A 14,996-nucleotide genomic window follows, 5' to 3' on the forward strand; every position below is an offset into this window, starting at 1 on the left:
ACTTCGCATGGTTAAGAATGATTCATTCAATCACATAATAAACTTGTATACTTTTTGTTATTGTTGGCATGCATTAAGTTCCTTGAACGCACCACAAGTGCATTTAGGAACGATGGAATAAGAGTTTAACTCATCACATGAGGATTTGAGTTTGATAAAATACCCAGCCAAGGAAGACTGTTCTTGACGGTGATCAATTATTCTTGAGTTGAAAAATATGTGTAGCATTACCTTGTGAGAATCATTCTTCAAGGTTGACCCGCATATCTCGAGCTATATATCTCAACATAGATGACGTTGTTGGCAAAGTCCTTTGTCAACGCATTTGAGGATCCATGAAAGAACCATGTTGTTGCATCGATTTCATGCACAGAGCTCCCTTGAGGTTGGTTTTGGCTTTGGGAGAGATCCATCGACAAAACTGTATTTGTTCTTCGCGCTGAGGGCCATTTTCATGGCCCTTCTCCATGTCGAATAATTATGGTAATGATACGATCACTGCCCCCAAGTTATCCGAATGGTGCAGGACATAAGGCTTGACTTCGTTAGAAGTAACAGACTGCTCCTCATCGTTAAAAGCCATAGATAATGACAAGGAAGGAACATAAAGAAGATCGAACAAGAGGAGCTTACAGCTTTTGCGACAGTGAAGTCTCAGAGAGGTTCAACAGTGATGCAGTGGGACTAGGGACAATAACACCAAAACTCTGCGATGGTTAGGCAGTAGCAGCAAAGAACGAGGAGGGTGGTGTCTTGTATGGCAGCCTAATAATGACAATAGTGGTGGTGGAGCTTGGGCGGAGGCCAGGTCGATCTGGGAACAACAACAATGGCGGCGTGACTTGGGCAGGTGACCAGGTTGCTCTGCAGAGACCTGTGAGTCACGTGATGGCCAAATTGCAGGCCTGGTAAGGGAAAAGAGAGTTCTTGCTCTAATACCATTAGGAAATGGTAAACAGAATGACGATGGAAGAAGTTGGTTTATTCCTCACAAATTAGAAAATATATAAATACATATCCCTTGATAATAGAGATAACAACACAGGAAAATAGGTAAATACAATTGATTATTTTACATCTGATATATTTCTCTATCTACAACCCTTGAATCACATGGATAAGTGTATCCTTTGTTGTTGTCAAGCGTATCACAACCAAATAGAGGACACACCTCTCATTTAGTGTGTTATGTAGGTGACTCTCATTTGTATGCTACGTCTGATACACCCCTTACAAATACCAGATCCATTTCTCTAATTCCCGTTTTCACCCATTTCAGGGCCATTCAGAAAGGCCATACTTATCCCTAATGATCCGTACAACCGCATCATCCTCTCATTGGGTCTTGCAAGTCTGTAATGCCCAAACCCCCTTGTTCAAGAGGAAGGGCAATAAGATCCCACCGAAGCATAATCAGGCCTGAATCCTTCCCACCCTTCTAAATGAACCTTTGAAAAGGTTTCTGCAATCTGCTTCTCACCTTCACAGGCATGTGAGAAAGCATAATGAAGTGTTGCACAATAGTCATCAATACATACTTAACCAACGTAACTCTTGCCGCTATCGCCAAGACCCTCCCCGACCAAGACTCCAATCTCTTACGAATTTCGTCTTCCACCAATGCCCAAAATAGTGGTGCAGAGACTCCGAAGTGTAACGTTAAACCCATGTACCTCATCGGTAGGGTGCCCGTCTTGCAGCCAAAAATCGATTATGTGGTGTTTTGAAGGGTGCATATGTGTGGTTGCCTTCCCTCCTACTTATATACATGCACAAGATCTTTTTTTGGATTTATAACCCAAAGAAACCTTACCCTGCACAAAGACCTGGTTGTGCTGGCTCAGCCTGCCATACCTACGGTTGTCATGCTGGTGGCTTAAAACTACCTCGTCCCTAGGTCCTATACAGGGGCGTAGCTAAGGGGGGGGGGGGGTGGGCAGGGGTGTAGCAAAAAAAAAAAAAATGGTGTGATATAGTCTGGGGTTGGGGGGCAGCGCCCTCGAAAAAAAAAAATTCGAGATAAAATAAAAAATGGCTACAATTATTAATAAAAATCTATTTCATATGGACAAATCAAACTATTTGCTGCAATCAGGGCTGGACTGGGCTACAAAAATGGATAAAAATCTATTTCATATGGAATGAGGGCTGGGTTGGGCTAGGACTGGGCTACAAAAATGGATAAAAATCTATTTCATATGGAATGAGGGCTGGGCTAGTACTGGGCTTTAAAAAAAAAAAAATTAATTGGGCCGGGAGGCAGGACTGGGCTACAGCCCAGTTCTGCCCCTCCCTAGCTCCGCCTATGGTCCTATAGGCATTGGCTTGCGTAGAGAGACGACGCCCATGAGAATCGAAACTTGACTGACCGTCTAGCAGCCAAGGCCCCACACCCACTTTGCCAACCCTGAAAAGATCAGGTGCAATATGATTGTACAAATATTTGTGCATTTTGTGGGGGCCCAAGGCCTGATGGAGGGTGATCAGGTGCTTAATGCACAAAATTTGTGCCATGTGATTGTACCCGATCCGGACTCACGCCAACCCCCCTTGGGGACACACACACAAGATCTGCAGGTGCATATGCGTGGTTGCCTCTCATGACATAGGACATAAGAGATCATTTGCTTGCAAAACCTGATTATCTTCAAACTTCCTATCTGAACTCATGGTTCATGTGGCTCATGAGCTGAACCAGTACTGTGATCTGATCTTGATGCAGATGAATTGGAGGATTCACCAATTGAGCAAGTGCGCCTCATAGTGCCAAACACTGACGATCCATCACTTCCAGCTCTAACGTTCCGGACATGGACCCTTGGCTTGGTTTCCTGTGTGGTGCTGGCCTTCCTGAACCAGTTCTTTGGCTACAGGCAGAACCAGCTCATCATGTCGCCGCTTGCGGCGCAGATCGTGTCGCTGCCACTTGGGAGATTGATGGCTGCAAAGCTACCAAAGAAGGTGATCAGGGTACCGGGGACCAGCTGGGAGTTCTCACTGAACCCTGGGCCTTTCAATATGAAGGAGCATGTCCTCATCACCATATTTTCCAGCTCCGGGTCTGGGGGTGTGTATGCTGTTCATATTGTCACCATAACGAGGGCCCTTTACCACAGAAGTATTCATCCAGTTGCTGCTTTTTTGCTGGCACAGACCACACAGGTGAGTTTACCAAAAAAATACTCGGACCATACAAAACACAGAAAGTGCTTTGTATTTTACACAGAAATTCGCTACAGTACGGTAGAGGCTCTGTGTTTTACACAGAAAATCGATGCACATTGTGGCAATTTCTATGTTTCTTGTGACCCGAGTACTTTGTAAAGTAGTCTGGCCTGATCACCTAACCACCCTGAGTTTAGTTCTACTAAACTGATTCTTCTGCTTAGTTTTTGTCCTTTTAAGTTATTTTTGGTAGCAAGAGCGCTTGCCTGTTATAAATTGTCCTAAGATGTGTTTAATGACGTTATGCTAGATCTTAGACAAGCAATAAGTGAACAAAAGATGGTGCAAAATCCCTTCTTTTTGAAAGAAAAAATTGGTGCAAAATCAAATTTTGTAAAAGTTTTCACGTTATTATGGTTTGCCGTTAAAAAAAATGTTATAATTTGGGAACTGATGTTTTTTTTTAAGAATTTGGAAACTGATGTTTTTTTTTTAAGAATTTGGAAACTGATGTTGTACTAAATCATGCTATTTTCCACAAAAATCATGGACTCTTCCCATGTTGAAGTCTTAAAAAATCTCTGATGTTCACATACATTCAAGGCCTGTATGGACAACTTTTTCATGGGAATCTCTCTCTCTCTCTCTGATGTTCACATACATTCGAAGGAATTCTGCAGTTGCTTGGATATGGGTGGGCCGGTATATTTCGGAGGTTCCTTGTAGATTCACCTTACATGTGGTGGCCATCTAATCTGATCCAGGTCTCCTTGTTCAGGTTCTCTCTCTCTCTCTCTCTCTCTCTCTCTCTCTCTCTCTCTCTCTCTCTCTCCAAGCGAAGAGTTTCTCTCCAAAAAAGTCTATAGATCGTTGCTACCGCCAGGGGCTGATTGGTTGCCCGAGGATGTGCTTTGGGCGAAGGGTCCTTCCTCCCGTTCGCGAGTCCTGGCTTGGTTAATTTTGCACGATAGGATCCAGACCCACAGTAACTTAAAGAAGTGGGGCATTCAACTCCCAAGTTGGTGCGTGCTTTGTCAAGCTGCAGAAGAATCTACGTTTCACTTGTTCTGGTCTTGCCCAATATTTATGGAAATCTTTAGTAGGACCTGTAGGCATCCGGAAGTATTTGTTAAGGAGGAGTCCTTTGCGCTAGATCTGATCTTGGGGCCGGTTTGTATTAGGCGCAGCAAGAGGTGGAGGTTCATCTGGCGGACGTGGTTGCTTACCTTTTGGTGGTTTGTTTGGATGGCGCGAAACGATGCTCATTTTCGTCATATTCGAGTTAACATTCAAAACCTGGTGCATAAAATTTTGGTAGATGTTTATGCGATCTTGCGTATGCATCTTAGTGATCTTCCACTCCCTCCTACTGATGCTACCTATCCTTTGTCACAATCTGGGCAAGCGGCTATGGCGTGACCTCATTTTTATCTGTCAAATGTTCTTTTCTCTTGTGCTTTCTTTATTTGTTTTGGCTTTTGTTCTTGTTCTTGTTCAGTTCATGGGTTCAACATTTTGTTGATCTTCATGAGTGGTAATGTTGAATTACTTTTGGCTCTCTCTCTCTCTCTCTCTCTCTCTCTCTCTCTTGTGGAGATCTAGTAACACCCTCGTTTGGCATGTAGAGCTCTGCATGAGAAGGAGGTGAGGAGCCTGCGAGGCACGACGCGGCTGCAGTTCTTCCTCATGGTGTTCATCTGTAGCTTCGCCTACTACATCGTCCCCAACTACCTCTTCCCTTTCATCTCTGTCTTCTCCATCGCTTGTGTTTTGTGGAAGGACTCCATCCTCGCACATCAGCTCGGCTCGGTCTACACCGGGCTCGGCATCGGCGCGCTAGGCCTCGACTGGTCCACCATCTCTTCCTTCATGGGCACGCCCTTCGCCACCCCTGGCTTCGCCATCCTCAACGTCATGGCTGGCTTCATCCTCTTCATCTACGTCCTTCTCCCCATCGCCTACTGGACCGACTCCTACCATGCCAAGCGCTTCCCCCTTATCTCCTCCAATCTCTTCGATGCCCGCGGCCAACGATACCGCCCCTCTGATGTCATCAACACAAAGACATTCGAGTTTGATCCCGAGGGCTATGCAAAGAAGGGCCCTGTCCATCTGACCGCCTTCTTTGCCTTGATGTACGGCTTCAACTTTGCCACACTCGCTGCTGTTGTCTCTCACGTCGCTCTCTTCCATGGAAGGTAAACATACACCCTTGCACCAGTACCCACACACAGATGGAGATCATCAGGGAGGTGTACGGATGTCCAGTCAAGGTAAACATACACCGTAAGCGTCGCCCCTCTACGCAAGCCAAAGCCAACCCGTAGCATAGCCGTAGATATGGCAAACTAAGCCAGCGTGACCAGGTTTATGTCAAAGGGTCAATCCAACTTAATCTAATCTGATTCTGATTAGGATGGAAACAGATAAAACCGAATCCAGATCCGACTAGTCTTAAACCCTATTTTTATACTTATTCCGACCTTAGTCAGATTTGGGTTTTAATCAGATTCGGATTTCAATGCAAAATTAATCCAAATCTGAATCTGATTTTTTTATTTGGATCTAAATTTAGCTGTCCAATCTCACTAATTGGATTTGGGTTTGGATCAGATATCAGACATCAGGATATATCTGACCTGTTGACATTCCTAATCACGTGCAAATCTCCCACCATCTCTGGGATGGCAAAAGATCAGGTGCAATCACACTGCACATTTCAACTGTGCTGATTTACTTAAACACCCATCATCTGCTGTTGTGTCCCATAGCTGACAGGCTGCATGAAAAAATGGAGGGTGGTTAGATGCTGCAACACATAAAAAAATGTGCAATGTGATTGCACCTAATTCAGCCTCCTTTGGAATGCAGTTTTTTTATCTCAATTAGATGTTGGGATCTAGTGATTATTGAGATTGGGACATCTGCAATGTGAGTAGGGGTGTCAATGGGTCGGGTTTGGTTTGGACTCAGGTGGAACTAGACTTGAACTAGATTTTTGGGTATGGTATCGGGTTTGTATTCGAGTTAAATCGAAAAACCAAACCCAAACCCAACAAAAACTACATGAACCAAACCCGGTAAAAACTTTTAGTATGCTGCTGCACCCGATCATACAACATCTTTGGGATGCCGGCTCTGGCAGGGTAAATCTGACAGGTGTCATTGCATTAGATGAGACGGCATATTTATTTGTGTGGCTTTTTTCAATTAACAACAAAAAAATTTTGGTTCATTTTTTTAATAAAAATTTTCATCAAAGCACCTAAAGTTTAGGCATTAATAGAAAAAGCACTAAGTTTTGAATTTTTTTAGAAATGCACCTAAAGTAAAATTACTATTTTTACCTTAAAACAGGGAAGAAGTCTTTGAAGGGATAACTGGTAAATTAACTCTCTTTAACTCTACTTGGGTTAGTCACAACCTAAGTTAAATGGATGGATGCAAACATTTAGGCACCTTTTAAAAAAAAAAATTTTAAAACTTAGGTCTTTTTTTATTTATGCCCAAACTTTACGTGTGTTTTTTAAAAATTTTGCTTCTTTTGATTATACCGAAAACTTTGTTGGCAGTTTGAAAATTTCCTCTCCAAATTAGGTTTTGAATCCGGATAACATCCAATCTATTAATTGTAAAATCCATATCTGATGTGCGTAGTGGATATGGATAACATTTTTTCTTGCTAGACAGGACGGTCTGGGATCAAACGAAGCAAACACTGAGCGATCAAGTTGGTGATATCCACAACAAGTTGATGAGGAAGAACTATGCGAGGGTGCCAGAGTGGTGGTTCGGGCTGCTTCTCATCCTCACTATTGCTTTGGCCTTTGTGGCCTGCCTAGGGTTTGGGGGGCAATTGCAGCTCCCATGGTGGGGAATCCTCCTTGCTTGTGCCCTTGCCTTCTCCTTTACCCTCCCCATTGGCATAATCACATCCACCACTAATGTGGTAAGTTCTAATGGTATTATTAGTACCAATCTTGTGCTTATGCTTTCTAGTCCCACTAAAGCCAACCATAACAAAACGTAGGGTGGTATCGAATCTGCTGCTAGTATAACTTTTACCAACAGTGGTTGGTAGGAGCTGTCAGTGCACGTTTCTTTGTGGTGGGAGATTGCAGGTTCAAACTAAGGATTACAGTGGACTGGGGCGGGGGACAAGGTTTTCACCCCGGCCCCATCTCAAAATCCCGCTATTCATCCGTGCCTCCATCCCCGCATGGGTTTTGATTTTAACCTCCATCCCCGCCTCCAATCCTGTTTCATGTCTTCCATCCCCGGTCCAAACCAGACGAGGCGGTGCGGGGCCCATTTTTACTTGGTTCATTGCCATCCCTAAAGAAGGATCGGGGACAGAATGAGACCGGGGCGGGGCAAGGCAGGAGAAAATGTAAGTCCATCCTCGCCTCCATCCCCACGTGTTTTGATTTTAACCTCCATCCACATTTTATGCCCCTCCATCCCCAGTCCAAACGGGGCGGGGCCTAACCCCAACTTGCCTTTCAAAAAGAAAAAAACAAAATGTTGGGCATCTAAATAATTCAGCGAGTCAATATGTGTGTAGGTTAGGGGTGAAAGCGGGTTGGGTTTACCCAGACCCGACCCGAACCGAACCAAACCATATAGGATATGGGTATGATGATAAATTAGAAGAATCAATTAAGACCCGGGTTCGGACCCGAAGGTCCGATTAATACATGGACTTGGGTACAGTTTGTGAAATTTTATACTAGACTCAGGCCCAACCTGAATTCCGATTAATTCTTGTAATTTTTAAATGTAAAAATGATAAATAATATTGTTTTACTGGGTATGGCCCGAGTCTAGTTCATGTAGTTTTTAGCGGGTCTGGGTATGGATTCTCTTATAGTGGGTCTGATTAGACTCAGGTCCTGACCCGATACCATACCAAAAAATCGAGGTCAGGTCTGGTTACATTGGGTCCAAACCCGACTCTTTGACACCCTTAGTGTAGGTGTCCGTGTATGTGTGTGCATGCATGTTTGTATTTGTGTGTGTGTGTGTGCACATACTCGTGTCCAGTTTTTCAAGCTCAATGCCAAGCTTGGGGTCCGCTCCGCTTTTCTAAACATGAACACAAGCTTGAGCTCAAACACACCAGCCCTAGTGGCCTGGCCAGACCAGCCCAAATAATTTTGCTTTGATTCATTCTGCTTGTTTACCAGCCCTAGTGGCATGGCCAGACCAGGCAACAATAGTAACATTCAAATGCACAGGCAGGCATCCCTATATTTTTCTTGTGATTTGGGTGGCAGAAACTCTCGAACTAACACAATCTCCAAGAGGAAGCAGGCAGATCAGATTCAATATCGATTGCACACTTTCATCGTGATGCTTCACCTGATAGTCTACCATCTCTTGTATAGCAAAGATGGTGGGTGATCAAGTGCTGCAGCACATTAAAAGCGTGCAAAAGAATATGAGAAATGGAAATATGAGAACTAATATGTGAATCATGATTTTTATAGATATTTTGTTTTTTTATCTTGAATCTAACCATACTGATGTGACCTATGTGCTTGGTTTTATAAGAACCCGCTCTTGAATCATCGGATGTTGATGCATAAAGGAGATATTTTTAAGTCTTTAAAGTCAATGGCTCATAATCTTCATAAATATTCAAGCATTCAAAAATCACATATTTCATAGAAAATATATTAAGCAACGGTTGCTTCCTATCAAATTCACCCTGCCAAGCACACCCTCGTGGTTGGATTTGAAAAAAAAAATTTGTTAGAAATGCTCATATTTCTAGTTCCAATTATTGACACAAATTTAGACTAAATTTCACCTAAAAGAAACCATCTCTTTGATTTATACAATTGGCAGAAAAAGGTGTAGGTGACACCAGCCATGCTTGGCCAACCTGTTTAAAAAATTTCTTTTTCATCATTGAAAAATTAATATCGACGTGTGGAATGCAAATGCAGCAACCTGGGCTGAATGTCATCACAGAGATGATCATAGGGTTCTTGTATCCAGGCAGGCCTCTTGCCAACGTCTCCTTCAAAACTTATGGGTATATTAGCATGAGCCAAGCCATCTACTTCCTTCCGTTCAGGTGCTCTCTCTCTCTCTCTCTCTCTCTCTCTCTCTCTCTCTCTCTCTCTCTCTCTCTCTCTCTCTCTCTCTCTCTATATATATATATATATATATATATATATATATATATATATATATATATATAGTGATGGGTAGGTGCTTTACATTTTTTTTTTGCGTTACTGCATGCCTACCGAGCTTCGGAAAGATTGTTTCTATTTATTTTTAAGTTTGACCATACAGATGTGATCTACATGCTTAATTTTGTGGGAATCGACTTTTTGGATTGTCCGATTCCAACACCAAGTTAGGTTTTCATAAGAATAAAAAATCAGCGGTCTACAATTTTAAAAAATATTCATTGCTTAAAAAATCATTTTTTCTCAAAAAAACATGATCAAAATATGATTTTCTAGCAAATTGATCATGCCGAACACACCTAGGGTCAGATTTTTGAAAAACAATCTGAAAACCCCTATCCAAGGTCGGTAAGGTAGGCAAAAAAAGTGTCAGGCACCTGCCTATTTCTCTCTCTGTATATATATATATATATATATATATATATATATATAAATGGTTAACTAAAATATGTCAGCAAAATTTGTAAATTGGTATGCACCAAAAACTTTATAGGGTTTTTTTTATTTTTTTTCTAAAATTTTACCTTACGGATGTTATCTAAATGCTTGGTTTTATAGAAAGAGACTCTTAGATCATCTGATTGCGATGTATAAAAAGCTAGGATCTTTTAAGGCTTGAAAATCAACTCTTCAGAATTTTAGTAAATATTCAAGCATATAAAATCATATATATATATATATATATATATATATATATATATATATATATATGGGAAACTAGAATATGTAAACCAGCAAAATATAATGTATGCAGATGTATCTCGCTTAATAGGTAATCAAGAAAACCCAATGATATAAGGAATAACTAGCAATACAAGAAAAGGCAAAAATAAATTGTTCTTTTTTTACTAGGCCATTGAAAAAACTGTCTAATCACCGGCCACACATTGGCTGGCCTAGGTTGATAAAACCCTTGAGGTCCTGCTGCCCAAATAGGAGTTGGCCCCCGTGTGTTTCGAACTTGTGACATCCTATCAACTTGAATTTCATGAAACAAAATGTTTCACATTTAAGATGGCATTTAAAAGCTGACATAAAATGAGCTGGAAAAAGGAAATTTAACAAATGATATATGCGAGTTTAGTTTGGTTCTAATTATATATTTTAAAAAATTGTCAAAAATGAACATTCTATGAGAACGCTTTTTCTAAGTTACATAAACTAGTGATTTGAGCCCAGGACTCAATGTGATCAAAACAAATATATGATAAAATTGAACCCCATAAAACAATTTTTTTATTTCTTAAAAGATAATTTTGTGCATTTTAAACGTTTCTCTCAAAAAAAATTTCCAGCATTTGAAGAAAAGGACGTTTCTTTTTTTTTTACAAAATTTGTTGATAAAGGGTCATATATTAAACAAAGTTTTGCAAACTATATATCATATATAGCCATAAATCTTGTTATTTGGATTTTCTCAGCACAGGGAAGGCCTATTATAAAGTAAAAAGAGTATATGTTTTCCTTGGGAAAATCTTGACAAAATATTGGGATATTTAAATTTTGATGATATTTAAAAATCTATAAGATTATAAGAAAAAAAATAAAAATAAAAATTTGACATTAATAACGTGACACTATCACGATGGAAACATGATATCTTCAAATTTGTGATATTTTAATATATCACATTTTTAACGTTATGTTGGTTTTTCAAAATTTCGTGATAAAATCATGAGATTTTCAACAAATTAATAGCTGATATTGTGGCTATGTTGTATATCATACAACAATCTTAATGGCTGTTTGTGGTCTTCTCAGCTTGTTGGCACGGTGGTTGCTACCTCTGTATACTTTGGTACATCTTGGTGGCTTCTCTCCACTGTCCCCAACATATGCCAGAGAGACAAGAACCCTTTATGGTCCTGTCCCATGGACAACGTGTTCTACAGTGCCTCCATCATATGGGGCGTCGTCGGACCGAACCGGATGTTTGGCCGGCTCGGCCTGTACACCAAGCAGAACTGGTGGTTCCTAGTGGGCCTGCTCGCGCCCGTGCCGGTTTGGGCCCTGTCACGTGCATACCCAGACAAGAAATGGATCAAGCTCATCAACGTGCCCACCGTGCTGGGTGGAATCCTAATGATGCCCCCAGCTGGTGCAGTCACCTTCTGGTCCTGGGGCTTTGTGGGCATACTCTTCAATGTTGTGATCTACAATAAGTACAAGAAGTGGTGGACTAAGCACGTCTATGTGCTCTCTGCTGGGCTCGACACAGGGTTAGCCTTCTCAGGTGTGCTCACCTACTTCGCACTGCAGTTCTGGCTGGGCCCCCAAGATAATTATGGGCCCCAGTGGTGGGGTCAAGTTGATAATTACTACAATTGTGACCTAGCACTGTGCCCCACTGCACCTGGGATTGTGGCTGATGATTGCCCCTTGAGGTGAAGGCTTCACACTTCGGCTTTTTGGGTGGTTATCTGTTCTTCTACTTATATTTCCATGATTTACTGATACAGTTTTTATAATTATTGTTGGAAAATTATTGCATACTGCATATTAATTTTGATGACAAATATGATATGGTGTTTTTATTGCAGCATTTTCCACCATTTTTTGTTCTAATGATTGTCTAAGTTCCGGCTTCGCGTCATTAAACACATCTTAGATCAATTTAATTATAATATTTAATCACTTTTTTTTCTACCAAAAACATGGAGAAAACTAAAGAGAAGTATCAGTTTAGTAAAAAGGAGAATGGGGATTATCATGCCCCCCTTTTTTATTAGGTCACTGGTAGTGCCTTTCAAAAATTCAGTGTTTTAGGTGTTTTATACTTTATCTGAATCATTAGATGTGTTTATCATTGCTTATTTATTAAGAAGCAAACTTTCTTTCAAATTGATTTGATGTGGATATTATTTTATCAAAATTTAGTACAATATCAACCATTAATTATTTTCTCTTTAAAATACACATCTAAATATTAATATGTTTAAAAAATATATGTTCACATCTAACTATTCAAATCTAGCATAAAATACATAACAGTGACCTAACTAAAAAGGAGGCAGGAAGATTCTTGTTCCCAGTAAAAAGTCTGATGGTTAAAAGGGACAGTAACTCACCTATGTGGTATGTGACACAAAAAAAAACAGCAACTGGATGAATGCTTATGTGGTAAAGCACCCTCATGATCATGGTGAAAATATGAACATCATATTGAAGGGCTCGAGTTGGCAAATATGGTGACCACGACACCTTCATATTGAAGGGCCCAGGGTTCAGTGAGAACTCGCAGCAGGTTCTTGGAACCATGATCTGTTGGATCTAGATACCAGATCCAGATGTAGCCATAGGGTCTCACAAGAGGATCCCCAACAGCCATTGAATGGTGGGTGAATTAAGAGTCTATTGCGTGATTTTATTATTAATTTTAATGGTAATTATTGGTGGCATGTATAACCTATCTTGCATGGGTTATGGTTGGGGTTAGAGTATTCAATGAGCATTAGGAGATAATGGTTGGGTTAATTTCAGCCCTCCTTCATTGCCTATATATAATGAACCATGGACACGCCAAGGAGCTCAAAACAAGGGCTAAAAAAAATGTATGCTTGGGTTAGAGTAGATGGGTGTATTTTACAAGGTTGGAGGTTCGACCCCTTCTCCTAGCAAGCATGCCTCTTTCATTTGATGACCCCAACAGAGAGATAATTATTGGCTTTTTTAGTTCCAATGTTAAAGATAGACCTTTAAACACGTCCTTTGCAGGAGATCTTGGCACCCTTCTAGGTGACTGGCATGGTGAGTCTGAACATGAGGGGAAAAAAAGGTGGGGTCCATGCAAGTTTTTGAAGTGAAAGTGGATTGGATCTTGGACTTGAATTGAAACTGGGCCAATTCTCAATGTGGGGTCTATGAATAGGTACGATGGACTATTGCTTGCACAATAAGGCCAGTCATCAAACACTATTTATTGGTTAATTTGAATTTATGTTTATTATCATACTTGAATAGGTCAAACTTATGAGTTTTGTGGGCATTTTTGGGTTGGGTCAAGAAACCCAGCATTGGATCTGAACATTGTGATCTAACTTTAGAATTGTTTTTGACACAAAACTCCATGTATACTTTAGATTCAATTATGGTTCGAATTGGATTGCTACATGATATGGGAGAGAGTGTATCCAAACTAACATAATGAAATCCGAGATTATTTAAATTAGTTATGTGGCACTGCAGACATCTCGATGCATGTATTCTATGAACAATCGCTCTTTGGATGCTCTTATTATGGATCTAGTTTTGATCCAATTTTATGATGAATTTGGATAATATCATGCTAGATATGTTTTGGATCTAATTGTGGATTCATTCAACTTTGGATTCTAAGGACACATATTTAAACTATAGTCAAATCCTAGTGATCTATGATTAAATATGTGAATGAACTTTTCAAACCCATAAAAATACATAAATTCAAATAAGTAATAGACTTATGATATAAACTTGCATAGTTTTGTGCTTGTAATTAAGCTTGTTTTGAATATCTTGATTTGGTTATTAATAAGAACATAATGAGATCATAAAATATCTTGTTAGGTATGCTTTGTGATGGTCCATGTTATGAATCCTATGTCCAATATTATGTGATGTGTCTGAATAGTTGGGTGTTGGATATGTTTGAATTCACATATATAATGGATTTGGACTATAGTCAAATCCTATATAGTTGCATGTTTGAATTTGTTTGATTTGATTTTTTTTTAGACCAATAAACCCCCAAGTTTTAACATACTCAAAATGACACTAAATCCAAGTCTTAAAACAGATCTATGGTTGTACTTGAGTAATCTAGAAGTGTATTTAGATTTAACTCATTGAAGGTTGTATTGGACTTGATGATAACATCTCAAGTTAGTTTTGAAAATGGACCTATATGAATCAAATGGATTTGGATATAGATCTATATATGAATCTATAAATAGTTTCGAGCTTATATGTTTTAGATATGTTGTAGTTTGATTGCTTATCATATTTCATAAGATCCTTGAAAATGAATACAATTATAATATTTGGTATATCCAAATGATGCTGAGATAGGAAAAGAAAACTCTCATGGGATCTGGATTTAATTCATACCCAATTGAAATTGGACTATCGGACTTAGCCCTAAAGCAATAATGCATATTGCTTATAGTTTATGATGCTTTATTGCTAAATTGATATGCATGAGAAAAGTGAGAATTGAATTATAGTTTTTGCCTATGTATGTAAATATTAATAGCATATTGTGATAAATAATCATTGTAAGTGATGCTTCCTATGGTTTGTTTATTATGAGAACATGATTAGATATATTTTCTCATTTTATGCTTTAGAGGATTTATTCATGTTATGTAACATAAATGGATTTATGTTATGAGTGAATAATTTGGATATGGATATATACATTGATCCAAAATGGTCAGGTGATGTTTAACTATAAGAGTTAAACCATATTGCATGTGATGATGTTGCACAAGGATAGTGATAATGTTGTCTATGGTTAAAATTTTGAATAGTAGGAGTATTTGTTATGTTTGGTCATGATTTTTCATAAATACATGGGTTGATGAAAATTCATAGTACTCCACTAGGGTTCATGTGAACTATGTGCAACATAATTAGCACATGATGTCCTAT

The 14,996-nt window shown here is 39.6% G+C and overlaps 1 protein-coding gene across 1 annotated transcript; it reads left to right on the forward strand.

Annotated features, from left to right (window-relative positions):
- The first annotated feature begins 771 nt into the window (after window positions 1-771).
- Window positions 772-11,756, forward strand: LOC149812715 (oligopeptide transporter 5-like). Its single transcript, XM_089992286.1, has 9 exons — window positions 772-908; window positions 2,709-3,162; window positions 3,846-3,943; window positions 4,791-5,363; window positions 6,260-6,268; window positions 6,856-7,114; window positions 9,117-9,247; window positions 10,790-10,811; window positions 11,067-11,756. Exons 1-9 carry the CDS (start codon window positions 772-774, stop codon window positions 11,754-11,756), a joined length of 2,373 nt encoding a protein of 790 aa, XP_089848412.1.
- Window positions 11,757-14,996: the final 3,240 nt, after the last annotated feature.

Source organism: Nuphar pumila, chromosome 16, assembly GCF_984573655.1.
Source record: "Nuphar pumila chromosome 16, dmNupPumi1.hap1.1, whole genome shotgun sequence".
NCBI classification, from domain to species: domain Eukaryota; kingdom Viridiplantae; phylum Streptophyta; class Magnoliopsida; order Nymphaeales; family Nymphaeaceae; genus Nuphar; species Nuphar pumila.

Coding starts and splice junctions, on each gene's coding strand:
- LOC149812715 (XM_089992286.1), top strand. CDS start 772: ATGACAATAGTGGTGGTGGAGCTTGGGCGGAGGCCAGGTCGATCTGGG. Junction 7,115..9,116: donor TCACATCCACCACTAATGTG/GTAAGTTCTAAT, acceptor ATGCAAATGCAG/CAACCTGGGCTGAATGTCAT. Junction 9,248..10,789: donor ATCTACTTCCTTCCGTTCAG/GTGCTCTCTCTC, acceptor GGATTTTCTCAG/CACAGGGAAGGCCTATTATA.